The 27,656-nt window shown below is 39.6% G+C and overlaps 1 protein-coding gene across 22 annotated transcripts in view; it reads right to left on the bottom strand.

Annotated features, from left to right (window-relative positions):
* The window catches only part of MAGI1 (membrane associated guanylate kinase, WW and PDZ domain containing 1), a 321,597-nt gene that overhangs the window by 161,511 nt on the left and 132,430 nt on the right, over positions 1–27,656 (bottom strand). For all 22 annotated transcript variants that reach the window (XM_079317403.1, XM_079317413.1, XM_079317419.1 and 19 more), the window contains exon 2: positions 4,768–4,884. In XM_079317403.1, coding sequence (XP_079173529.1) covers positions 4,768–4,884 — 117 coding nt within the window. The remainder of the gene's footprint in view (positions 1–4,767; positions 4,885–27,656) is intronic.

Consider the following 27,656-nt stretch of genomic DNA (forward strand, 5'->3'; position numbering starts at 1 on the left):
AGCTAGGACAAATAGCCAGCACAGCATGTTTATGTTAAACAGACACCTCCTGCCACCATTTCAAAAAGAGGAAGACAATCCTGTGTGTTCAGCCTTCTGTGAACTGTGGTTTGCACAGGCTGCTGCATTAGTACCTTAAAGTAAGTTGTTATCACATATCTTTCTCAAGAAACACTATTGCACAGATATGCCCAGGCAGGGCTGTTTGCAAACACTTATTTAATGGATATACTCTTACATGAACTTCCAACTAATCACAAATTCCACTAGGTGAATCTTCATATAAAACAATCCTGTTTGGGAAGGTCTTGCTCCTAAAAACACTCTCTGAACCCTAAAGCCAGAATATCAACACACAGCACCACTCACCCTCAGCCTCCCCCAAATCACACCAGCTCCTGTGAGATGGACTCGAATGTGGCACAGCTGATAAACCTTCCCTCTTGCTCTCAAAGTGCTTGGGCTGGCAAAATTGAGCTGGAGTAAGTGAAATCCACTCTAGAAATAAGGTGTGGACCAGGTCTGCAAGCAGTCAAAGAACTTCTGGTAGAGGCATGGCCAAGGAGTAATTGTGGAACTGTTGCCATATCACAATATAGTCCCAGCTCAATGGAGCCATTAACTACCCCAAACAGAGCATTGTTTCTGGTCATCTTCACTAGGCACAACAAAACACAGGGAAAATGTGACACTTCAGAAGGAGGAAAAGGGACAGCTAGAGATTGGACCACCACAATACTGTATTGGATGTTGTATTGATGGATTTTTGTCTGCTTTTGACAATGGAAACTACATGCTAGGAATGAAAACTGTAATTCATCTGTATATGTATGAGGATAATTTTGCTCAAATTTTAAAATCCTGTTTTTTCTTAAACAAAAGATAAAAATATTCCAAAAATATTCTTGGGTGAAATTTACAATTAAAGCTGAGGAAGAAAGTCAAGGAAATAACAACCCAGTGGCGGTTCATGTGAAGTAAAAGCCAATCCAGTGGCTGAACTACACTGACTCTGTTCCAAAGATTTCTCAATTGTAGCATGGCTTTATAACCACTTACACAGCATCCAAATATAAACAGGTCTTCCTCGGTCTTGGTCCCAGCTTATGTTAGTGCTCAAGTTGTAAACTCAGAGGAGAGTGCCTTGGGTCTGTAAATAAACCCGTGGGTTTGGTGTGATAGGAACAGCAGACTCACAACAACCAAACTTGGAGGCCACCTGGAATCTTGTCACAGCTGTTGTTTACTACAGAGCATGGCAGGAAAAAAATCAGCTCAGTGGGGAGCTGAGGGTGTGAGGACTCAGAGGGGCAGATGGCACTGAGGAGCAGGGCAAGACTTCAGTTTGCAGAAATATCTGTGGGGTTCACCAGCTCATTTCAGCAGTACTTCACCTTTGGGCCCATTTCAAGGTCTCATTTCTTTATGACAGCAGCCACATTTAGGGATGAAATCCTCTGATTTCTCAGAAAACCATCCTGTGTCACCCATAGAGACAATGCTGACGTGGTCCCTGGGAGCTGACATCATCCCACTCATCCTCAAGGGTTCAATAGAAAACAAATCAAACTCTCAATCAATTCTCTTAAAGAAAAGATCTAAATGAGGCTTAAGCAGTGTGTCATTAACAGAATAATGAGATTGAACCAAACATCCTGCACCTTTCCTCCCTTCTGCTTGACCTCTGTCTTCTCCAAAAGCTGTCCTGGCTTCACTCAGCTCCAGAGCCAAGCACAGGGCTGGGTGGGAAACAAAAACCTTCTGGGTTTTCTCACCACCTGCACCAAGCCACTCAGGGCTGAATCCTGTGCTATTCTCACCAGAATTCCTGGGCAGGAACTGGTTAACAGCACCTTTTTCCGTTTTGCATTTACTAATTATCACTTCACTTAGCCCTTATATTAGTGCAATAAAAAGCAGCTGTCAGGCCAAGCATGCTCAGTCCAAGTGACCTTGTGTTCTTGTTTGTGTTTACCACATAAGCATCAGGATATTCCATTTTCAAAATACAAGGCTTCATAATCCATTAGCACCAGAGATTGGTCCAGGGCTCTGGATTTACTGGTCACATGTACTAAGGAATAAAAATATGAGTGTACAGCCAGATTAATCTCCAGACCTGTAAAGCATCCCAGCCATGCTGCAGTCTCATTCCAAGCCACATATGAATATTAGCATCATCCCTAAAACCTACCATTAATGCCATGCCCACAGCAGAGGAAGCAAAAATTAAATGCTACCTGCCCAACAATTTAGAAAGTGTGGAGCCACACAATAACTTCACTTCTCAGGTTTTACACTTGTTTCATAAGTGAAACAAAAGTACTGATGCTCTTATTATTACACCAACAACCCACATCTCCCCCAGCTATTTTGAAAAGGCAGGAATCCCTTTCACTGCCCTTAATTTTAAATCAAAAGCAAGTCCAAGCAGCTTAGCTCACCATCAAGTTCAATAAATCAAATAAAAGAGTCAATGGAAAGCATTTCAAAATGTAACCTTGGTAACGTGTAAAATGTTTCCCCAGAACTTACACTCATTTGCTTTATTTGCTGTTTTAGGAAATGAAATATCACACATAGGCAGAAGGACATTAGTATCACAACACTGCATCTCCCAAGCCTGACACTGCTCTTGCTCTCCAGGAAGGCACTTTTTGCAGCATGCCCTAAAAATCTGCAGCCTGACAAGTTAGGTGATTGAAAAATAATCATATTTCACATTGACAAAATGGCAAAAGGAAACGTTCAATAGGAAACAACAATCCATATTTATTCTTTATGTCCTTTTATGTTCTTTAAACATAATTTTTTTCATGCTTTTCACTGATAAAATGAACATAAACTCAATGGTGTTATAGCAGCATCTGCCATTTGAAGAATCAACATTTGTCAGTGTTACCACTCAATTTTAACTGGTCTTACACAGCCCTCCTGCATGCAACACTTAGACTGGAAATGACTATTACTGTGTGTACCACTATGTGATATTTGTTGGCAAATACTGATTTTTGACTTGCAAGCATAATTATTCAATATTTATATAAGTCTACCAGGATAAACAATCTCTGATTCACAACGAGAGAGAAAACTTCAAATTATTTTGCTGCTTATCTCAGTATCCTGTAACTAAGATGTTTACTAGTTCTCATTCCAGCCTGATCTAAAGGGCAAATCATTATTTCCACAGCTCAGCCAAGTTAAGCAAAAAACTCTTTTCCTAGAAGAGTGTCCCCTGCCACCTGGAGAATGTCAAACAGAGGTGTAACAAAGTAGGATCACTCTCACTCTCTGTATGTCTTCCCAAAATGCCAAGGACAGTCTCATTTTGAGTAATGATCCTGACCTTCTAAAGATTACCATGCTCCAGAGTTCTTAGTTATATTTCTGGTTGTTTTTCTTGTTGCTATTTTTCCATTAGTTTGCTAGTTTTTTTGTTTTGGTTTTGTGGGTTTTTATTTTTGTTTGGTTTGGGGGTGTTTTTTGTTTTTTTTTTGGTTGGTTGGTTGGTTTTGGTTTTTTTGGGGGGTTTCTGTTTGTTTGGTTTGGTGTGTGGTTTTTTGTTTGTTTGGGGGGGTTTTTTTTGAGAGAAAATGAGCATTTCTTTCTTGGCTTTGCTAACTCTTTTTGCTTATCTCCTACATGAATCAAGGACAACCTCCCAACAGGGGCAGATGCCATCAACAGTGGCACCCTGCCATAAACTGCTGTTCAATTCTACAAGTTAAACAAGCATCACAAATAAAGTTCTGCTCAGCTAATAAAAATAGAAGCCACTTTTTTCTTCACAGGTTTTAAACCAATAAGCAACATTCACCATTGTGATATTAACACAGACTATTTCTAAGCAATCACTTCATGGCAGTTTTTTTTTAGGGTTTTTCTCCAAAGCAGGCATCACAAGGCTTGCATCACACCATCAACTGCTCCAAAAAGGTAATCAAAAAAGCCTCATTCAGAGATGAATCATTTTCCTTTTCAGCCCTATCTGCTGTCACACATGCAAGTCTACCCAAACTGGAAACAGTCTCCCCCACAGCCATGCACATCACCACAGGAAGCCTGTCCCAGAAATAAAGATGGAATTCTCTTCCCTTTCTGTTTGAATTATGAATATTGTTCATTTTTTTGATGGATATATTGAAGTAGATAAGGTATAAATATGGTAATTATTATGATGATAATTTGTATAATATGGGTTTATTTTTATTTTATTTTTTTCTATAATGGTGTGAGATTTAGTTAAATAGATAAATTGTTTAATTATGGGTTTTTTTGAGTTTGGAGATATTTTTTTTGTTAATTTTGTATAATGTGGGCAAAATAGAAAAAAATCAGTTGGTTAAAGTTTTTTTTTAAAACCAATAAAAACTAATAAAAATTAACACTTATATTCTTCATTCTTTTAACCCAATAATTAAATTCCCATGACCTTCAGTGTGATACTAATTAACCAATCAAAACCTATTACCTGAAACCCATAAAAAAGAAAAAAATATTAACACTAAATCAACCACTCAAAATCTTTCATCTCGTTCCATACTTATTACTACATTATAAAACCCTCAAATTTAAAACTTTTCACCACGTGAAAACACACATTTTTATTCAACACTTTAACTTCATCATTTAAATTTAACAGCCTTCTCTGAGACCTCAACTCAAAAACAGCGTTGCCCAAAGAAATCAATACCAAAAGCCACAAAGAGCTCAAAGTTTCCAACAGGACATCCAAGGGCAGGTGGCAGCAGTGGAGTTGTCACTTACAAGGCACAGCGTGGCGATAGAGGTTGTCTCTGATGGTCTGCTGCAGGTCATGGTCTGGAGACCCCTTCTGAAACCTCTGGTTCAGGTAATGCCTCAGATCTTTGTTCAGCCTGTTGCCTGCAAAGAGAAAAAAAAACCAGCCATTTATTTCTAAGTGCACGCAATTACCATTTCCAGTCGAGGCAAATGTTAGATTTCCATGCAGAGTTGCCTAAATTATGGCATGCTGGCTTTATGAGCAGAGGCTCAGCTTCCTCTACAAATGGCTAATTACCAAAAATAACTGGCTGTAAACAAGAGGTCTCTCTTGTCTCATAATGCATCATTCTTCCTGTGGTGTTAAACAGATCATCATTCCTGTTTATCACTTATTTGTCTGAGCAAATGGAGACAGGCAGATGATGGGGGGAAAAAAAGAAGAAAAATATTAAAGGTATTGCTTTTGCAAGTCTCTGGAGGGTGAGCTGGGCAGAGAGACAAGGCAAAAGCTATTCCCATTGGAGCTATTAATAAAGCTGAATATGGCAAAAAAAAATCAAACAAGTGCTGTACTTTCCACTGTTATCTATCCCAACACACAGCAGGAGTTACAAAAGTATTGACTTAATGAGTTAAGAGTACCCAAAGTCCTTAAAAACAACAATAAAAACAATATCCAGAGCTTTTCACTTAAATCTGTTTATTTGCCTGTTCAGGTTTGAATGCCTTCAGAAGTGTGAAAGAAGATAAATGAGTTGAAAACAAAACAAAAACAAACCAACATACAAAAAAAATAAAAGAAAAATAACAGAAAAATAAATGTAGCTGTTAATGAACATTGCCAGTTGCTGAATACCAAATCCTTTTTTGTAGCAGAACATATGAACTGGAGAAACTTAATGAAGTCTTTTCCCAAAAATAATTCCTAGTTTGGAATAATACTGACATTCATTGGACTGGAGAGCAAAAACAGGGATTGAAACTCTTCTGCTCTAAAATGAAAAAGAAAAAAAACGCTGGGAAAGCTTCTGAGAAATGCAGCCAGGAGGATCAAAGCCTGGAGCAGTTGCCACACAAGGACCAAGACAGGGATGCTGCTGCTTGCTGTGGACATCAGTCCCCAAATGTGCTGAGGTCACCTGGGGCTGGGAGACAGCAGGAAAGGCAAAGAGGGGCTGGCTCAGAACCACCCCAGCCCAGAGGCACAGGCTGGGCAGTCCCTGAGAGCACTGAGGGACAGGCAGCTGGCCCAGGAGCTTCGAGGGGAGATGGAAAAGCACTTGCAAGAAAAACCCACTGGGTGCTGCAGGACCACAGGGTGGTTTGGGTTGGAAGGGACCCTAAAGATCACCTTGTTCCCAGCCCTGCCATGGGCAGAGACACCTTCCAATGGTCAGGCTGCTCAATGCCCCATCCAACCTGGCCTTGAGAAGAAGAGGGAAGAGGAAATCCCTTGGGCTTAACATTAATTGTTTGTGGCTGGGAGACCTGGGAAAGAAGTGGGGGAATATCCAATATCTTCCTCTTTTCCATCCCTTTGCCAGGCACCTTATTTATGTCCCTGGCTGGAGCCAAAATCCTGGACTACATGGACCTCAGGCTGAACCACTGCAGCTGTTTTCATAGTTTTTTATCATTTGCATGATGATTTTTTTGATTGTGAATATGAAATGCAGAGATCATCTCAATGCACCTGGACACTGAATGCAGCCTCCCAGTCTCAGACTCCTGGCTGGAGCCTCTAGGAATCACTGCAGAGCAAATCAAAAATCATAATACTGCAAAGGAGTGCAGCTGGACAGTGGGTCTGGGAGGCAGAAGCAGCACCAGGCAAATGTGAAATAAGAAAGAGTGCGGACTATTACATGACTGTGGGCAGGATAAAACTTCTGCAGCCCTGCAGCATTTTACCAGAAATGTTGGTTTAAAAACAAAACTAAACACAAAAAAAAACCTGTAATCTGAAGTACAATGTTAAATTTTAAAAACAATTTTGTGATTTCTATTTAGATCCTCCTGACAGCTTTTTCTTTTAATTAAATCACTTACTGAAGAAGGGAAGGCTCAGGCAGCAGGCCCAGCTATTAAGAGAACAAAATTTTTAAAGACCAAGATGCACATTACAGAAATGAAATAACAAAACTGAAATTAAGTGAGATATAATTGGCTCAAAACACTTTCCTGAGCAACACCAGCAACACCTCTCCCTCCCAGAGAGAATTATCAACCCATTTTCTAACAAATGGTCTCCAGTTATTACACCATAACATTTGTTCCCCACATAGGAGGCACATGGAGGGTTTGGTAGACTTGTGGGACACAGTTTTTCAATATCAGAGCTGACTTTCCCAACTCCAGATGTTTGATTTTATACCACATTGTTTTATTCCAGAGGGAGACTGGGCACAAAAAAGAGCATCTGCTGAAATAATAAAGCTGTTCTTTATCTTTTAACTAAACAGTCCATATATTGCTTTGCACAAGAGAGCAAGACAAGGTGGATTTTCACAGCAAAAAAGGACAAACATGACAAACTGTAAGGGTATTATGCAAGGGCTTATTCCAGGCAAGAAATTAATGCACAGAACTGCATGCATCACAGAAATAAACTTTCTTCCAAAATACTGTGTGATCCCTGATTCAGTGATTTATGTCACAATAATGTCTTGAGGTGAAAAAGCTCTGCTGAGCTAGGGCTTGTTTGACCACAGAATATATGCAATTTAATGATGATATCTGCTTTTAGCTTCCCTCTGTGCCCATTCCATCTAGCATCTCAGGCTGTTATGGCCCCGCTGGAAAGTTTGGTTATTTGGTTTATGCAGGAGCTGGGATTTCCCAGCTGAGTCACTGAAGCACTAGTTAAAAAGGCACTTGCAAAAACAGGGACTGTAGCAACACTTTCACTCAATAAGTGTCCCCTCTGGGGGCTCAGAGGGATGCTTATTTCTATTACATTTATTTTAGGAGTGAAGAAAGAAAAGGAAGAAAGAAAAAGAGGCAAAAAGAAACCCAACCCCCAAAATCTTGCTGAGCTACATTCCTGTTCCTAAATTCCAGGAAAGTCTTGACAGAATGAAGGTTTCTTGCAGCCTGATGCTCTCAGCTCAGCAGTGGCTGAGGCCACAAGCTGTGGGCACACACAGGTTCAGGAACTCCTTCCAGTGCATGGCAGAGGAAAATGAGCCAACACAGAAACTAACTCTGTGTGGGAAGCTGCCAAAGGCATCCAGCCTGGAATGTGTTGGATTTTTTACCATTTGAAATGCTTCTCTCTGCTCTGATCTCTTCCAAAAATCTCCCCTGAGCTGGGATGGCATAGGCTTGGCACTGGCTTTATTGAGTAGGTTCTAGTGCTGCATTCAAGTTTGTAAACTCTGCTACACCCTCAGTCCAGAATGTATGCACCCATAATCTCTGAGAACCTGAAAATATACCAGTGACATTTAAGCAACCTCCTCTGTGCAAATCTCAGCAGCAAAACTCACTCTGATCCTTGGGCTTCTGCAAACTCCCTCTGAGACCAAGCCTCACCTCTGATGGCTTCTGTCCATGCACCAGCCACCAAAAAATGGGCAGAACCACCTCATTTTATGCAAAAAATCCTCCCCTTTCTGAAATTTAAATCCATGTCACTGTGCTCAAGAAAATACTTCCTTAGGAGAGGAGCTGTGTCAACCAGAACCATATATTGGATTTCAAAACACTCCTCTGTTCTCATGGAGACTGGATTTTACATTTACTCTTTTGAGATCTTTTCTTCTCTGCTAAAAGGATGTAAAAAGATACAGCAGTGATAATAGTGGAGGGACAGGAGATGCAACCCAGGAACAGCAGTTTCCAAGACCCAGTGCTCCATTCTTCCTTTGTGCTGGTCAGGATATGCTGGAAATTGTTTATTTGCAAACAGAAAAATCACCTTGTTATTTCTGTAATGAAAATTAGGCTGATATATGTAACTTAGGTTGTCAGGCACACACAATAAATGAAAAGCTCACTAAAATTTATAATTCACAAGTAAGATGTTCAAAGACTTTTTTTGGTGCCATTGCAACAGTTTCCCTTTTTTATCTGCTGAACAAGATCAATGCCCTTTTATAATGTGAAGGTACAGTCAGAGAACCAACTTTTCACTGCTTCACTCCTCACAGTACTACTCCAAATGTGAGATAGATAGATCCATTTTATTATCTGAATCCTTTGAATGAAGCACAGAGCAAAATGGCTGGTATAATCCATTCTTCTTAATTATTATTCTTATTTTAGAGTATGTCTATCACCCTCCCCAACCATTACATCATAACAATGTTTTAGTAGCAAAAAGAAACCCAAGGGGGAAACACCTCTCACAGCTAAAAAAAAAAAAAAAAAATATTTACTGACATATGGTTTGCTGAGAAACAATAAACTGTCAGGTTTTTGTAGCTCAATGTGTAACTTGGATGTGTTTGTGATTAATGAAAAACATTGACTGTTTCTAAACACACTGTTTTCAAACCCAGCAATTCTGTCACACATTTGTCCTCCAACACTTACCTGATATAAAGTCACTGGGGAAGGCATGCTTTGAACTGTGCTCTGACACTTGGTGCCAAAATTCCCATTTCTGCAGGAAGAAAGCTGCGTGGGGCATCATCTAACATTGACTCTGCTGTGTGAGAACAGCAGCAGCACAGAGCTGGGGCTGGGAGCCCCTCACCTTATTGCCATGTGCTCCCAGCAGGGAAACCAGGCTGCACAAATGACCAAGCAGAATCTGAATTTTTTTCCTAAGAAAAAGCTGAGTGTGAACATCTCAGGGCTGCCAGCACCTTCCTGCCAGCTGGTGGATGGTCCATGCCAGGACTGTGCAATATGTGTGCTCTGAAATGTATTTTAAACTCATGCTTTACGCCTTTGGAAACTATCATTTCATAGTTTATGTTTCTATTAATTACTGCAGCTGTTTGATCCCATTTCTGCTTGAGATGGTCCCAGATAATCCTGATAAACAGCCACACTCTGACAGAGCCTATAGATGCTCGTGCAAAGATGGGTCAGGGTCAGGCCTGGGACACACTGGTCCCTGACCTATATTACACTCCTCTAAGCAGATTACACCAGTATATATTTTTTTTTTACTTTACCCTTCTTTAGTAAGCCAACCAATTGCTACATTCACAGTGACTGATAGCATCTGAGCTAGAAAAATCTATTTTCCATTCCTGAATTGCAGCAGAATGCCTCTTCTCCTGTCAGGATCTCTGTTTAAGGGTGTCTTTAGCAGAGGGATTCTCTGTGGTCAGACAAAGACCATTTCACAACAACAGGGCCATGAAGCAATGAAAGGTTAAAGGCCTCACTAAAGGGATAAAAGTGCAATAGAGTCATCTGGATTAAGACTCTCTCTCACCACCCTGATGTCTACATAGAGAGGGAAGGATTCAATTTTTTTAAAGACACAAAGATTGAACATGTTGGATTTGCAGTATAAACCCCTGATTGGAACGTTCTGTCTTTCATCTGAAGATCTCCATCTGAAGGTATTTAACTAATAAGTTATCATGGTTGTCAGGGTTTTATTTCTGTGCTACAAAATGTAAGAACTGCAGATAAGGGGGGAAAAGCCTCCAAAACCCAAGCCAAACAAAAAAAATCCAAACCCTGCTCGTTTAGAGGCATGAGCAGATAACTTGAAGCTCATGTTTTTTAGAGCAAGTGGATTTGCAATGTCAGCTGATTGTCCTTCCAGACTGGGCACTTCACTTGTGCTCCTCTCTCCAGGGCTCCAGCAGAATGTACTCAGCACAAACTCATCTCTAATTAGAGCCAAAATAGCTCCCCTTAACTATTAATTCTTAACTAAGCTGATTATAAATCTAGGACTCCCTTAAAAACAACAGCCTATTTTTAAAAGAAATGTTAAAATATTAATAACATAACTCAAGACAACTTCTCAATCTGTTGTTAAATCCTTACTATAAAGTGGGGTGTAGACAGGAGCTCCTGGGAAACAGAAAACAGCTCCTAAAAGTTTTCCAACAGCAAAGCCAGGGTATCATCACTGTCTTTTATTAATACTTGCCATCAATTTTCCTCAAGTCCTATTGCAAAGGTGGCCCTGATACTCACACATATATTCTGTTAATGCTTGGAGAGATTAATATTCTATTTCTGGGAAAGTTAACAGAATAATTTTCATGGTAAGGTCCAGGAGGCAGCAGCCCATCTTAAAAGGCTGAGTAGATTTTTATCATTTAACAAGACTGCACTAGTAGCCACATCATCATCAAACATTCCTAATCCCAGCAGTTGTTATGGAAATGATAATAGTTGGTGCTGTATCGTTTCATCCTGTCCCATCCTTGTCTTCCAGCTGCTGTCCAAAAGTGATTATAAATAATGGGGCTATAAAAGCCATTCAATAATTAGAAGATTCATTGGCCATATGCCAGCAGTGACAAAAGAGAGTGATTTATGTAAGATGAGTCTGTCACATCTGCCAGATCACAGTTTCATTACGCCTGTGGCTTTAAGGTCACAGTTTAGCACTGTTCCAACAGCCATTTGTCAAGGGGGTGCTGGGGGGAAGAGGTGAAATACATCATGGCTTTGTTTGCTTTCTTGTTTTAACTACTAAGTAAATAAGTAAATAAAGTCCAGTACCTACATTTGTTGTTTCGTGTCTCTTGTGAGGTCAAAGACACAAGGAAACATTCATCACGGTTGGCCAGAGTTCAAATAAGATCATGAGGAAAAAATATCCCATTTAAAAGCCTTAAGAATTCATGTGGCTTCTTAAATTCAATACAATCTAAGCATGTTCTGTCTTCCAGCCACCCATGAAATGAAGGTACCTTGTAAACACATAACATGTTGGTAAATTAATTGCTGCTGCATTTTCCTAACACAAGTAAACTTAAAAACCTTTTATGGTTCAGTGTTCTAAAATGATATTTAAACATTGCCATGGGAGTTCAGATTAACAATTAACATGGCTCAGCAAACACCTAATTTGATCCCAATTCCATTTTCTCATCTTCTTTTCTTCTAAAAAACAAACAAAAAACACCAATGAACTTTTATTGCTGGCTACTAATACTAGTACCATAAAGTCCAGATGTTTAAATGTTCCCCATACATGCTTCAATAACCTCATTTGTTATTGTCAGTGATTGTTTTCATTCCAATGTGGACAGAAGCCTCTGGTGACAAAATCTACTGGTCTGAGGGTGCAGACTGGATCTTTAATGGAAATGCTACACCCAGTACCAACTAATATATTACTTTAATTTGTACCAGCCTCCTAAAAGCTGACTGCAGTCAGATGCTGCCATTATTCTAACAAATCCACACCATAGCAAAAGCAAAATCACTGCTCACCTTTTGCCTACCTCCTGAAGTAAAACATAAATAACTTCCTAATTTTTATGCTTCAGAACCTCCTCTGAACAACAAAGCCTCACCCATTGCAAAAGACTTCCAGCAGAAGGAAATTATGATAAGCTGGAGGGTTATGCCATAAAGAACTTCACAAAGTTACAGGATGAGCCACCTGCCCAGCAATAAAACCCCACTTTGATAGAGCATGGTCCAGACCTGGCTGCTGAATCAGCAGTGAGCACTTCAGGCACTCCTGTCTGCAGAATGAATAACACTTGCTATTTCATTACTGGGAGAACTCCTTAAAATGTTATTTTAGGTGTAAGCTGTGCATCTGAAGGAGATGTATCCACACTGAAAACTTTCAGGTCGTGCTCAGAATCAGAGCAGGCAAGAGCCTTCTTGGCACAGCACCTCTGGTATTGCTCTCAACCTGCATGGCTGAGTGAACCAGCACTGAGGTGGTAATTCAGCATTTGCTGCTGCAGAAATGCACTTAACAGATCATAAATCCCTGGTAAAACTCTTCTAAGAGCATGTCACCTCATCTACTGCATTCGCAGGATGCTCCACCTGATTTTTTCTGTGCCTTAATAGTGATTCATATTTCTACACCAAATTTAAACAAATAGCCTTTCAGCTGAGAAGGGTCAGAAAAACCCACAGAGTTCAGGCATTGAGGCTGAAAAGAAAAAATACCATTATTTATATACCAGGCCTGAAAATTTTGAACATTTGCGACAAATATGCTTCTGTTGCTCTCAGCTGAATTCAGATCAGCAACGACTGCAAATGCAGCAGCAAGCCCAGCCTCTCTCCCTTTTTGGCCCCTGCAAGTTTCTGGTGTCTTCAAAATTTCAGCCCTGAATTTCTTGAGGCTCCTGGAGAAGAAAAATTCCTTCAGCATCTGTCACCTTTGCAGCCCAGGACAGCCCTGACCTGGGAGACAGGGAGGTCACAGAGCCACGACTGCATCCCAGGAAGGGGAGCCTGCCCTGCCATGAAGAGACAAATCAGACCTTTCCACCTCAAGAAGGATCTGTTTTACTATTTTCTTCCTCAAAATTCTGAGGTTTAAGTTCTCCTCCAGTTCTTAAATCACGTGGTATCATTTGTGTCTGTATAGAGCCTATAGCATCATGACAGTAGATAAATGATGACAATTCTCCAGAGAAAATGGCACCATACCTGACCCAGGTAAGCCTAAGGAACAGAAAATCTGATACACAAAACCACAACAGAACATGCTGCTCAAGGAACAAGAGCATATGATGAATAGAAGAGGGAAAAACAAAGTCAGAATTAATTAATGACTGCTGGCCTTAGACACCTCTAAAGGCACAAAGCTTCAGAAACGTGATTTGCCTCACATCCAGATGGGTGCTGCAGATGTGGAGCCTGCCCCAGTGCTCTGGCCACAGTCAGTCATGAACCCAACTAACTAAAAGCTGGAGATTAACCATTCATACTCTGTTACTGACTCATAGGAGACCTCTTCTTCCCATCTGCCATTTTCAAGAAATGCTACAAGCTCCCTGCTCTTGCCTCAGCTTTTTGTTTTCCTTGTTCACTTTTAAGAATCCACAAACACATGACAAGGGAATTGAGACTTTTGGGTGGTTTCTGGGAATGACAGTAGAGAAGCAAGGTGAGCCAGGGTTAGAGAAGGGACCTGGGTGGACAAATATAGAATATTTCCCTACAAAAATGAAAAATCTCTGAGATAAAACTATAAAACACAAAGTTTGTTGTGTTTTCACAGCAAAGCTCAGGAGGTACATAGACAAAGAACAAAGCAATGGTCTTGTTTTCAATGAAGTTTGGATTAGCATCATTCTAAATACTTTATCCAGCTCTGTGGCCATACCAGTGTTGACCCAGAGTTAACTGGCTGACTATTAAAGCCACGTCCATAAATGCCTCTGCTTGGCAGTGACCTTAAACCAAGTGCCCCGAGCACAGGCTCAGCTCTGCAAAGCTTTACAGCCAGAGGAAAATGAGGCAAGCAGAGGCATTGCTCTGAGCTGGGCACTCTGCTTGCACACAAAGGCACTGCTATGCTGGGACACTTCATTCTGTGTGCTCCAGCAAGGAGCAGCAGTGAGGAGCATGAAGCCATCCACAGTGGCAAGAAACGTTGATCTTGCCACGTAGGCTTTAAAAAAGAATACCCACAAGAACAAAAAAAAAATTAAAAGAAAAGAGGAAAAAACCCCTCCTACAGAACTGAAGTGAAAGCAGAATGGAATGTCTGTAAAGGCTGCCCTGGTGCAGCCTCTGAAGGATTGAGTGGAGCAGCTCCCACCCTGTCTGCTCTGAGTTTCATCAATGAACACAGCCCAGGAAAGCACAGCCTGCCTGGGAGCCACACAACACATTTGTCACCCAAATGCTGCCTGTGGAGCCACCTGGGTAAGGCAGCATCCTTCCTGTCCCTTCCCCTGGAGATGCCAGCAAGCTCTGCCTTTTCTGGGATGCAGGGAGGGCAGGAGGTGAAGGAGAAAGTCTAGCTAAAATGATAAGAATGGGAAAATCAAGCTGAAAAAGCACTTGCAGTCTTTCACTCCAAGGAAAAGACCCATTTCTGGAAATGAGATGCACATCTCTCTATGTCTCCTAAAAGGAGTTGCCATATGTTCTAAAAGTAGGATATAATATTTGAGCTGTAAAAGCCAAATCAGCTTGAGAAACAGACGGCATCACAATGCTTTAGCAGAACAAGCCCCCCGTAACAATATGCCAACAAACTCATTTTCTAGAATGGCACTAGGAAAATATTTGCAAAATCTGAAATCCATTCCCTAAATACAGCATTTGGTTCTTCCAGAATGTGAAAAATGTGCCACACATATGCCAGAATTGGGGAATTCTAAATAGCTCTTCATATTCTTTGATTTTTTGGCTTGCTTTTCTCTGTAATTTTTGGAGCTTTTTTTTTTTTAACTTGACCTCAAATTTCTTGAGCAGTCACTCTTTACTTTCTTTTTTCTTTGTTGCTCGAGGGACAAATTCCCATGGCCCAGCCAGGTCACCTCTGAATTTTGATCACAAAGTTATAGTTTTCCTCTCTGACCTCCCAGGATCCAGGACCCACCTTAATATTAACAGCATAATTTCCAGAGGTACTGAATACATAAAATCTAATGCTGACAACATGTGATTGTCAGGCTATAAGCAGACACTAAATGAACTTTTATGCTTTATTTCAAGTATTTTTTTTCCCCTCACAAGTATCGCTATCACATACAAAATATTTGCCTTCTTGGAAGAAACCTTATTTTGAAAGAGCACAACTCAGCTTAACCTCAGATGGACCTCTTTTAATTTTTTTAACTTATTTTAAAATATAATTACACATTTATGTACATATAGAATAGATGCCAAACCACTAACATACAGTGCAGAAAGAAAGCACACAGGCAACAATGCAGTGTGATTTAGAAAATCAGGCTCTCAAAGCTGAATATAATTATGAGCTAAATCTGTTGGGAAAAAAACATTTAAATGGAAAAACGTGTATAACAGTTGGGAGCTCTTGAAGCACATTTTACAAGAGGCCCAAAAAGCCACAAAAATTGAGTAAGGAGGTCACACTGGTTTAAAAACAAACCTGACTTATAGGGAAAGTGACCTGCAGCTTTTTTCAGTTTCATGTTGGAGACAAAGGGAAAACAAGACCTAAGCAGCCAGACTAGCTCTGGTTAATTATTCTAACTGCAAGCATTTTTTGTTTTATTTTTATTGTACCATTGGATGTGTTTTCTGAGGGTTGGAGGATATTATCCATCCCTGGGAAATGTTACATCAACATTTAATTTTTTTTTTTTGAAAAATCAAGATTAAAGATAAATTGATTCAAACTAGTTCTATAATGTCCCAAGCTATTACTTGGAAATGTAATTTAGGAAGGCAGTGTTGAATAGGAAGATAAAGGATCTGGAAGAATGGGGGAGCCAACAGCAATTTAAAAGAGTTCAGAGCAAAATGATGCAATGAGCTGAATCTTTTCAATTGCTCAGGTGGCCAAGAGCCTGGGCAAGTTGAGAAAACCTTCCTGGTAAAAGGGAAGTGTTAACATGGTTATTCTGTAAAAACAATTCAGTACACAGCATTGTGGGCTTCCCTTTTGTGCAGGAAATGGAACTGAAATTCTAGGATCAGATTTTACAGCACTGACAGAAGGAAGGAGCTGGCTGGAGCAAGCAAGAACTATGGCAGTCAGTTATGGGTTTTAATAAAGTGCCACTACATCTTGTTGGTAAAACCCAAAAGTAAAAGTGAGAAGTGAACATTAAGTGTTAATTATTGCACATGAAGTCATGTGAAAAAAGATGCTCTGATTTTTGGGACTGTCTATCACACAGAGCAACTCTTCTGTAACCTTCATGTTAAACTCTGGTCAAAGGCAACAGCTAAAATACTGAAAAAACTCACGTTTTAAAAAAAAAAAAAAAAAAAAAGTTGGTCTTTAACATAAATATAATCGTTCACATAAAGCAAGTTTGGCAATAAAAAAATAAAAAGGCACATGAAAATCTTACTAGGGTCTGTAACAAACATCTCTGCCTTGGTCACAAGGTCTTGTTATCTTAATGAGTTTAGGAGTGCCTGTATCATGTTTCTGTCACCCCAACTTTTCCCTCCAAGAAACAAATATGAATATTACAGATGGTAAAACCCATATTTTCTTGAGCAGGAAATAAATGTTTACATGCAGCATATAGCAAAACATATATTTCCAGAGACTATAGCTACAAGATTTAGACTTATTAGTGCAGGAATTTTTAATGGAAAACATGTTTTTGGGGCTAAGAATTTTAATTACAAAGAAACAGCATACAACTTGCTTCTTTGGATATAAAACAGAGCAGTTCTGCAGTGGAATAAAAAGGTCTCTTTGGATGAAAATATTGGAATAAAGACAGAAACACTCAGCTCATGTGCATGGCAGGTTAGATATTTTCCTGGTTATGCTTTTGATCCCAAAATGGCATTTGTCAGAATGGAGACATTCCTCAGAAATGTGACATTTCAGAAGAAACCAGGCACAGCTCTGATGGTCTCATGCCTTACCCTGCCCTGATCCTAGGCACAGATCCCAAGGTCCAGTAGTAAAAAAAAGTTAACCAAAGCACCAGTTCAGCTCTGAAGACACAATAAATTGGTACCTCCAGAATGAAGTTTCACAGATTCTGATACAAATGGAAATACAGGTGTTTTTGGCAAGTGGGGCCTCCCTTATGTGAGCACATTTACATTTAGCCGCAGGCATCTTGCACTAAAAACAATTAACTGGAAAATACAAGTGGGCAAAATAGCAATTTCTCTGAATTCCAAGTGGAAAGAAACACTGGTTCAACTCCCATTACATTACCCTTTCCAGCAGCAGTTTTGGTAGCATTCCTGTCTATCCACTATGAATGCCTTTTATGAAAGATTAACAGGAAAAGCAGAAATGAAATGTTTCAATCAGGCTTTGCTGCTGGCTTTGGCATCATGGGATCTTCTCCGTTTTACAGGACACAAGTAGACCTGGCCATGCTTTATGCACATTTTTACCAATAAGTTCTGGCTCTCCAGACTCACATGGTTCTAACCAACTTGCAATTCTGCCACAAAATCTGGATGTTCAAGCAGCAGCTTTACTACAACAGCCATTTTATTTTTTATATTTTGGTAAACATTCTGATGATCCAGCAACACGCTACAAGAGAGGCAATAGAAAACAATGAAAATTAGCTTTAATTGTGTAAATACTAATTCTTCTTCCTTAAGATTTTTATTCTTTAATTTTGGAGAGTTTTTCTTGTACCTTCTCAGTTGGCTTGCTAACAAACATTTTTCAGTCTCATTTAATCAAATGCATTTGGATGGAGATCTCTAACACTGACTCTGAAATGGAAAGTTCTAATCAGCTTAACCTCAAATTCATTTTATGCTTCTCTCACTTTTGGGAGTGCACAGTCAAAGCTCTGGAGGTTCTGCAAAGCTGAAAGAGTTTTAAGGAACACAGGTACACCAAAGCTTCCTATACTCCTGCTACAGGAGGAGAAAAACAAGTTGTAGAGGTTTAAGCTGATGCAGCAAAAGATGCAAGAGAGCACAGAATGGGCCTTGCATTTCTGCTGAGTGAATGTCACTGTGGTTTCTCTTTGATGCTACTCTGAGATTTCAGAAAGCTCTTCCTCCAGTTAAGTCATCAGGATTTTTGTTTGCTGGCTTAAAAGGCCTTTGGGTCAGGACCTCTGAGCTTGGCAAGAAAAGGTGTCAGACAAGCATCATGCAAAAGGAACAGCAATTTATCAAAGGAGCAATCCAGAATAATGCACTGCTCCTGTTGAACACAGTCCCACTGCCCCACTTCAGAGCCTGACCAGGGCAGAGGAACAGAGGAGGAGCTCTGGAAGGCAGGCTGCTTTTGAAACAGAGCAGAGCATCATGCACAAAGGCATCCAGGAGACACAGATAAAAGTTCACAGAGGGGACTCAAAATCCCAAGTCTTCTCCAGACAGGAGCTGCACTTCTGCCCCCAGCTCTGGGCTACTCACACTCCTCTGCTAATAAGCCCCATGGTGAAAACTTCAGTTTCCCAGAAATAAATTCTGCTGCTGTTTTTGAGTGAGTCTGGACAGGCTGGCTGGGTAAACCCACCACTTTTGACAGGTTTTTTTTCACACTTTTGCCATTTTTGAAAAATTGCTTGCCTAAATATTAATTCATTGTTCTAATTCTAAATTTCTTTGAGCTTGATCTTCCTTTTAAGTCATGGTCTGTTTGATAGTTAAGCTTTTATAATAAATTAATATTTAATAAAAGCGTGACCCTTTCTTGATATGATGCTCCCCTGGTCCTGCCTTTGCATCTCTGCTGAGACCCAGAAATTCCATTTAAACAAGGTACATCCACAGCTGCTGTAGGAACACCATGTACCCATTACCCAGCACAGAAATGGCAGATGCATCTACACAGGCTGACAATTGATTTACTCATAATTTGCAACCCTTTGCAAAGGAACTAGACTTCCTAGCAATCAATGAGAAAATAACCTTGTTAGCAAAAAAGCCAATGTTCTTTTAAATTAATCAGTTCTTTTTCATCCAAACAGTACAGATAATGAGAGAGATGATGACATTTTACATGACCTATAAAAAGTAGTGTTTCTATTTTAGGTTCTCCTTCATAAGGGTGCCAGGATGATTATGTTTTGTTTACTGGACAAAATAATCTCTTATTTGTTAAGGCTTGAATGCAATTTTATGCAGCACAAAATTTTATCTTCTATTGTCTTAATTATCATCTGGAGGGTTGAAGCATGAAATGATGGCACAGAAGAAAATTAATATTAATGTGTTCTAGCTGCAATTTAAAGAGGAAGGACTTGGAGCTTTCTTTTGCTGGTGTGCTTAACGTGCCACATCAGACTAGTGAATTATATCCCATTTAGCTGCTATTGTTTCTGCAAGTAGCATGAAGGAAACAGACACCAACCTTCAAATGTAGATTTGCTACATTCCCAGTGTCCAAACTCACAACCTTTCCCCCTAATTTCCTTTTACATCAGTTGCAAAAAAGTGTGAAAATGTTTCCTCAGGATGGTGTGCAAGACTACACCACTGTTTTTAAAGTTCTTTGTGTGACACCTTTGTCACCTACAGCATGTTCTCATGCCAGTGTGAAAGCAGAGGCAGCAGGAGCCTTTTCTCTCATTTACCTCATTTGCATCCTAATAGCCTGAGAATTCAGGGGAAAAGGTGCATTTATCCCGGGAGGAGATGGAAAAAATAAAGTCTGGGATGATGAGCAGTGCACAGTGACACCAGCGGGTTTTCTACTTTCCTGGCTAGAAATCAAAGGGGAGCTTAGTGCACTGATTATAAATTAAAACAAATAAAATGCATGGTCAGACCACTTCAGATTCCGAAAGTACCAGTAGGGATTGAAAAAGACAGTGCTCAGATGCAATGAAACATGGTTTAATTCTTTTGCAGTTTCATCCTGCTGTTTCAGCCCTGACCTTTCCAGGTCTGAAAAAGAAAGGGAGGAACTCAAAGGTTCGGTTTCCCTTTTTTTGGACAAGAAGAGCAAGGGGATTGGACTTTTTTTTCAGGGGCTTCATACACACTGTTAGAAATTTAAAAGAAAAAAAACCAAACAAAAAACCCCAAGAAAAGTATCGATTAAAAGAAGACTGGTTTCCAAATTTGAATTGATATGACAGTCAAGATATACTGGCAAAAAAAAAATTAAAAATCTGTATTTTAGGCAGATGAATTTAAGTTACCTGAAAACATAGAAACAAAGAGTTTGCATGGCTTATCAATACAATTAGTTTTAAATTAAATTTTAATGCAAAATGAAATGCACTAAGGCATGTGTGTCACCACTGAGAAAGTGAAGCAAATGTCTCAGGTCTGACTCCACTCATTGACTCCAGGGCCAGCTGCAAACAGCTACAATGATAAAAAAGATCCTTTTCCCCTTATGCTGCTTTATGCCATGACTATTTAAAGGCCAAGGTTGGGTACATCTAAACATCTGTGTCATAGTTTTTCCCCAGTGGAGCTCTTTTTGTTTATTTGTTTGAACTACTTTGCAAAATCCCGACATGCATAATTCTGCTTTAGCAGCTCCAAATTCAATCAAGTGGATTATCTTCATGCCCACCTAAACTGTGTTCAGAATATGGAAACATTCACCATCCACTGTGCAGAATTACAGAGATTAAAAAGGTAAGAAGTGGGGTTTAAAGGTATTAAAAGTTAGAGGAAACTGCTCCGGTAAACCAGAGAAGAGTGTCAATTAGGTGCTAATCACCACCAGTCCACTCAAACCCAGCAGGAGGCAAGAGATGGGATGGGATGTGAGCCCTGAGCCCCTCCTGCCATGGCCAGCAGCTCTCCTGGGAAACTCCACACTGCCCTTCTCACCCAAACTTAAAACACTCCATCTCCCATCACCTGTGCAGGAGCTCATGCACAAAACTCCTCCTACCATATTTCCAAACTATTTAAACACCCACCAGCAAAAGCAGAAATACAAATATCTCCTGTTATTGGATGACATAGAGCACTCAAACCTGAGCATCTGTGATCAACACCTGTATATACACAATATTTCCTATAAATGCACTACTTGCTACAAGCAAAGAATAAGGCCACTCAAAAATATCCACCTAAAATAAATTAAGAAAAAAAAATAAAAAGAGAGAGAATGGAATTAACAAAATTCAACTGAGAATGCAGCTAAGCTGAGGTAAACCAAGAGCAAAACATATCTGATAATTGATCAAATCATGCTAACAGATTAGTGCCTATTGAGCAGAAGGGCTGAAGAGCACAGACACTCCAGAATAACAGCTACAAAGCAAAGTTTAATGAAATGATAAGCTATTTATGCTAAGCATTCATGGTTATGACAATTCAACAATTCATTTTCAGAGAGAAAATAGAGAAATTTGTCAAAATGCAAATACAACAGTGACCTATTGATACAGGGTCAAAATGTGAAGGGGAGAAGCAAGTTCAGGACACCAGAGCTACAATTACTGCAGTGTTCTTATATCAACATTTCTCTCCTTACATTAAGATTTTCCATCAAAAGGTAGATCTAAGGAACTCATTAACGTGAAGAAAAACGAATAAAACATTACTGCAAAGGAAGACAGAAATATGCATCTTCTAATTTGAATTAAGATTTTCTGCTGGAGAATGTCTTTATCTTCCCAGGCAAAATAGCAAAGCAATTTTGTAGAATTTAATTGAGAAATAAGGCACACAAAAGGACTGCTTATATGCATAACTCAGTGAAAGATACAGGGTAGAAATAAATCCTCTGACCAAAACTGAGCACTGCACATCAAACAATGTTGCCAAGTGTCACTGCTTGCCTATGAAATACCATATTTAAAACCATATTTAAGAAAAGTTACATTGCTTCCCCAACAAAAACCAGTTAAAGTTACTATTGTTATGATACAGTAGACATATTCAAGCCAAAGCCAAAGGAAGTACTTGTATTTTTATTTGAAATTCAGTGATCTGGTTAAGACATTGGTGCTTTGGCCACCAGGTTTAATTTTGAAAGGATTTGAGCAGCTTTACTGTCCAGCAGCCATGAATAATTCTGTGCTTGAATACTTTTTATAGAAGTACATGAAGCAGAGCCCCAGTGCAGCCTGCACTGCACCTGTCCTCACCAGATTTACTGCATGGGCAGGTTAATGCAAGATACACAAACTGCACACTTATCAACCCATCTTTTTCCTCTCTCTATCTGCACACACATAAAATCTTTCTCTGAAACATCTCAGTTTTCATAGGCAGCACAAGTTGTTGCTGTCCTCTCATAAAAACAATTGGATTAGGGATTCCTTCTAGCCCCAGCATATACATGCAATAGAAGATTTGGGACACTTATGCATCCCTTCAACAGCCTGTTTCAATAAGAATTCACCTTTTGCTTCAGCCAGATTGCTTTAAGAAAAACATTTTCAATACTGCAAGCATTCCAGCTCATAAAATAGAAAGAATTGCAAGTATCAAGAGAAGACTTGGCTGATAAAAAGAACTCACCTGGGAGTGTTAAATGCACACATGCAAACATACACAAAATTATTAACTCATTTATTTGGGATTGTGTTTTGGTCCCTTGGTAAAGTGCATAAAATGTGAGAGACTAGAGGTGCTCAAGAAGAAGCCAGCAGAAGATACCTGACAGGTTTCAGTTCAGTTCCTCTATCAGCTATTCCAGGAATTTATTAATGTCACAGGAGTTGTCTGCATAAGCCAGGGGAGAGTCAGAGCACCAGTGTAAGCTGCCTGCACTAGAGACAGCAGCCTGCTGTGGTTGTCAGCACTAGAAAATCACAGATCTCTGGATGGTGTCTTCTACTACTTTCTCCTCATAATTCCTCACAATGGATTTTCTCCTCTTTTGCATTTTACAGCTTAAAACTCTATGAATCTTGCCAGCTCCACCTTGCCTTTTCCTTGCTGGCAAATCATTAGAAATGACTGAAATGGTTCAGTGCAAATAAACTCACCCTTCAGCTCACATCAAAAGCCATTTGGAGGATTGTGTGCCCTGGAAATGGAAATTGTACCCAATGCTTTCCTCTTCCAAGTGCTTCAGCTAACCAAAGCTGCAGGCTTAATATTAAGCAAATTCCTGGTTTCACAATGGAGTCTCATTTAAATATGACATGAAACCTTTTTAATTTTTTCTTTTTTTTTCCCCAATATGGTACATGTCACAGTGTTAAGGTAGAACTGAAAACAGAAAAGATGAAAAAAGCATGGCTTGTCATCACATAATTTCATTGAGAAAACATTTCAGAAATATAAAACTGAATGGATGGGGTTTTAGGAACACAAGGTACTTTTTATTCAGTTTAAATGGCAAGAAACACTGATGGATAAACTCCTTAACTACACTGAGTTTTGTCAGGGTTTCACAGCCTGCTGCTTTTTAGAAAGCTCCAGCCTGCCAAGAGAGTGATTGCTGTTCTTATGTGTCTCCTTTCACTGGTGTGTTCCAAATGCCAACTCCTCCTTGCTAATACATGATATAAAGGTCTGCAACTCAGAAAAAAAGTAATTTGTGCTGTTTAAGAACCCAGTGACAAGAGAAGTAAATGACAGAAGGTGTGAGAGAGATACAAACATGGACAATCTTTAAATGGAAAGGATACTTTTTCCCTAACTACTTTTTCCACCTTTTCTCCTTTTTTTTTTTTTATTTTTGTCTAAAATAGACAAGATACTTATGCTACCCTATTTCTAAGTTATTATATCAATCTTTTCTTTACCCAACCCTCCTGTCTGCTCAGATGAGAAGTTCAATGAACTACCAGCCATCTTCCAACTTCATTCCTGCAGTACCAAGCACCCTGACCCTCAGAAAATCCCAGCAGAAATACCCACAATACAAATGCACAGATTATTCCTGCTATACATACACAGTTACATCGTTTTCTTCTTCAGGATAGAAACTTATTTTGGGCACAGATTTGTATCTGTGCTAACTTCTCAAAATACAATCAGACATCTCAGAAATAACAAGGATCTTGGGGAACCCAAATGATCCCAGCTGTGCATCCTCATGTGGCTGTGTTCAAGCAGTTTAATGTTTCCATTAGAGGCCAGTACCAGGCTCCCCAAAGCCTGTTTGCTTTGCTGTACAGACCCTAAAATAATCACAAAGAGCAAATGTCAAGAGTTACTGTTATTACCATATGTAAAGTGCAGAAGAAAATTATTTTCCATCAGTTTTTCTATGAAGAGAGCACCATTTGAGGATTACAGCTTTTGTGCTGAATAGCATCTCTGAAATTAAAGGCAATTTAAAGCCGAACCATCTAATAAAACAATGAAGAGAAAGCAAAAAGTCTGTTGTATAGAATAAACATAAAACAGCAGATCATGCAAACTGAGGCAAAAAGGCAGAATGCATTCCAGTCTTAATGTTGGAGTAGGTGGTTGAAATGGCTGAAAAGTTTGTATCTTCTTCACTGTAACTTATTCAAGATCTGAGAGCATCTTGAGTTCCTTATTAGCTGCAGCAAAAATATCCCTAATGAAAGGGACACAGAAAATTACTAACACAAGTTTGAAACATTTTTCCAGATTGCAGGATTTGAGTCACATCTGTTACTTCAACCATCAAAAAAACCCCTCATAACATCACTATGTAAGCACCATTTTTTAATATATGTGGTGTGCACAACTGAGCACATACTGTGATTCTAACCTGTTAGGCAGTCTTATCTATAATATACACTGTGGGCATTAATGCAATGTATTCTTACATGCAAGGTAGGGAAGCACACCTTGTTTTACAGATGAAAAGTTTTGATTCAGGACATGTGGAGGAGGAGAAAACAGCCCACTGGATTGCCTGACCCAAGCTCTTACACTCTGGGCTGGGGAAGGGCCAGCAGTGCTCACAGAGAACCCCCAGTGATGGCACAGACCAGTTCCAAACCAGTTTGTGAACTCATCCTTCCATTTAGATTCCATCCTCTCTGTGATAAAACCACGCTGCACTATAATGATTCATTATGCTATAAATTATTTCAAGACCAAAGACAAGAACTGTGTATTGAAATACGCAGGGCATATAAGAAAAATCTCAAAATCTGTCAACAAATGAAGTTCATTTGGAAGAAATTGAATACAAAGGGCAGCTATGAAACCACTCAATGTAGAGCAGCAGAGAATTGGTGCTATGACACCAAAGTGTTAATTTAGGATTTGCCATGTGTGCACCATGTCCTGGTGGCATCAGGCACAGGATCACCAACTGGGGATTGTCCTGCCCTGCTGTGGCCTCACCTCAAGTCCTGGGGGCAGTTTTGGGCACCACAATATTAAAAAAAAAAGACATTCAGCTATCAGAGAGCATCCAAAGGAGGGCCACAAGGATGGTGACAACTGAAAGCTATTGCAAAATCAGTATTTTTACCCATTTATCTTTCCTAGCACACAGATGAGAAGTTCATCTTGCTTTGGTCACCCAAAATCATTTAATAGTTATCAAGAAGGCATATTTAATACCCTGGCATTGCTCTGCTGCTGCTAACCCAGCTGGCTGTGCAATTCCATGTTATCTGAACACAAGCTAGCAGAAATACATGGCATTTGTAAAGAAAAGCCATCCATCCCCCCTCCCTTGCCAGAACAAATTCAGGCAGTTCTCAGAGTAACAACACGCCAAGACAGATCCAAACTCTTTGAAGATATTGATTCACAGTTCAACCACCTCAAGGACTTTTTTACTTGTAACAACCTTCAATAAAACGTGCACCATTTTTTCCCTGTAACTGTCAGTTTCTGGAGGGCAAATGCTCAGTTTTCCACATTTCATTCTCTTTTTTGTAGGCAAGGGGATTCGTCCTGCTGGAGCACGGCTGGGAATGATTTGGTTGCCATTCCAATTCATTACCAGTTGCAAGAGAAGAATCACTGTTTTTCCAAAGCCTTTTTTACCTTTTACAAAAGGTAAAATATATATTTTTATTTTCTGGGTGAGCAGGTTAAAGGTTTTTGGCAATTTACCCATTTACAACAGCAAAAGCACCACAGTTTGAATCTAGGCTGCCACTGCACATGCACTGCTATTCTATTTAATATTCTTTTCATGGCACTCCTAAGTACATTTGATCTCTTTGATAGCTTCTTGGCAATAGTTTTTCATTAGAATCATTATTATCTAAGAATCTTTTAATTTTCATTTTAATACATATAAACTCTCTGTGAAGCTGACTTAAATATAGCTAAAGCCACTTGGAATAAGGACCTGAAATGTAATAATGCTACAGATTCTACCTGCTGAATGCAACACTTTGAACTGCAGGTTGGGTGAAATAAAGTATTCTTACTTATGGAAAGTTACTTTTCCCCTCCCCTAGTAAAGACTTCACCTTAAACAAGTGATCAGGAATCTTCAGTCTGCATCTCATAATTAGTTTTGTCTGAAATGCACAGCAGATTTTATGGGCAAATTCATTTCCCTTCCAGATTCAGACTCAGGGTGATTTACAGTCTGGTTTTGAAGGTGCTTAGCACAGGCCTAAGCAAAGTCTGTAAGCTGGCAAGGAGCACTGCTGAGCCCTGCAGCTCTGGAAAGCTGTAAAGGAGAGAGGTATAAAGCTTTTTTTCTTTATTTCTCTGAGAAACAGAAAAAAAAAAATGGTGGAATGAAATACTTCTGTTGATTAATATTTCACTTTGAAATGGATTAGGAAGAAACTGTGAATTATGTATTTTCATTCAATCCACTGCTGCTTAAAATATAATCTTGGTACAGTTTGCAGTTAACACTGTGCATTTGAATTTTGCCTTTTTGGTTTTCCAGAACCCAAACTTAATAACATCCTCTCTGGGGGCAGGGCTGCTGATTTGGCTCCTTATATAGTATATGCTTGGATCAAAAAATTCCCAGGATTTTGGGGCTGAAATTCCTGGGGTTTAGGGCTGGGTATTCCAGGATTTTGAGGTTAAAATTTCCAGGTTTTTGGGGCCAGAATTCCCAGAGTTTTGGGGATGGAATTCCCAGGGTTTTAAGGATGGAATTCTGAGACTTCTAAGCTTGGAATTCCCAGGATTTTGGGGCAGGAATTCCCAAATTTTGGGGCTGAAATTCCCTGAGTACTTCAAATGAAGATGGGCAGTTTCTTTGTGGCAGGAACCCATTACTCAGAGTGGGGATCTGTTGATTCATAAATCTTGACAAATGGTTCCAATGTAATTAGAGGCTTCTAAATTGAAAAGAGCTGGTACCTAAATGCTGAGCAACATTTTGAATGCTCAAGCTGAGGAAACTTCAGACAGCTGGAGTTACTGTGTTTTAGGTTAAAAAAGAAATAGTAATTGGTTTCAATAAGGACCATAAGACAAAGGACAGACACTGAGATCTGAAGCCTGAAAAACTATAAAATTCATCTGATTTTACTTAGTTTCTAATTTTGCAGCTCAGAATTTTCCAGTCTGTTTCCAGAGCCTCTTTTTTCCAGTAATCCAATTTTCAAATGTGTTGAACATCCTGTAGC

This window comes from Erithacus rubecula (genome assembly GCF_903797595.1).
Source record: "Erithacus rubecula genome assembly, chromosome: 13".
NCBI lineage: Eukaryota > Metazoa > Chordata > Aves > Passeriformes > Muscicapidae > Erithacus > Erithacus rubecula.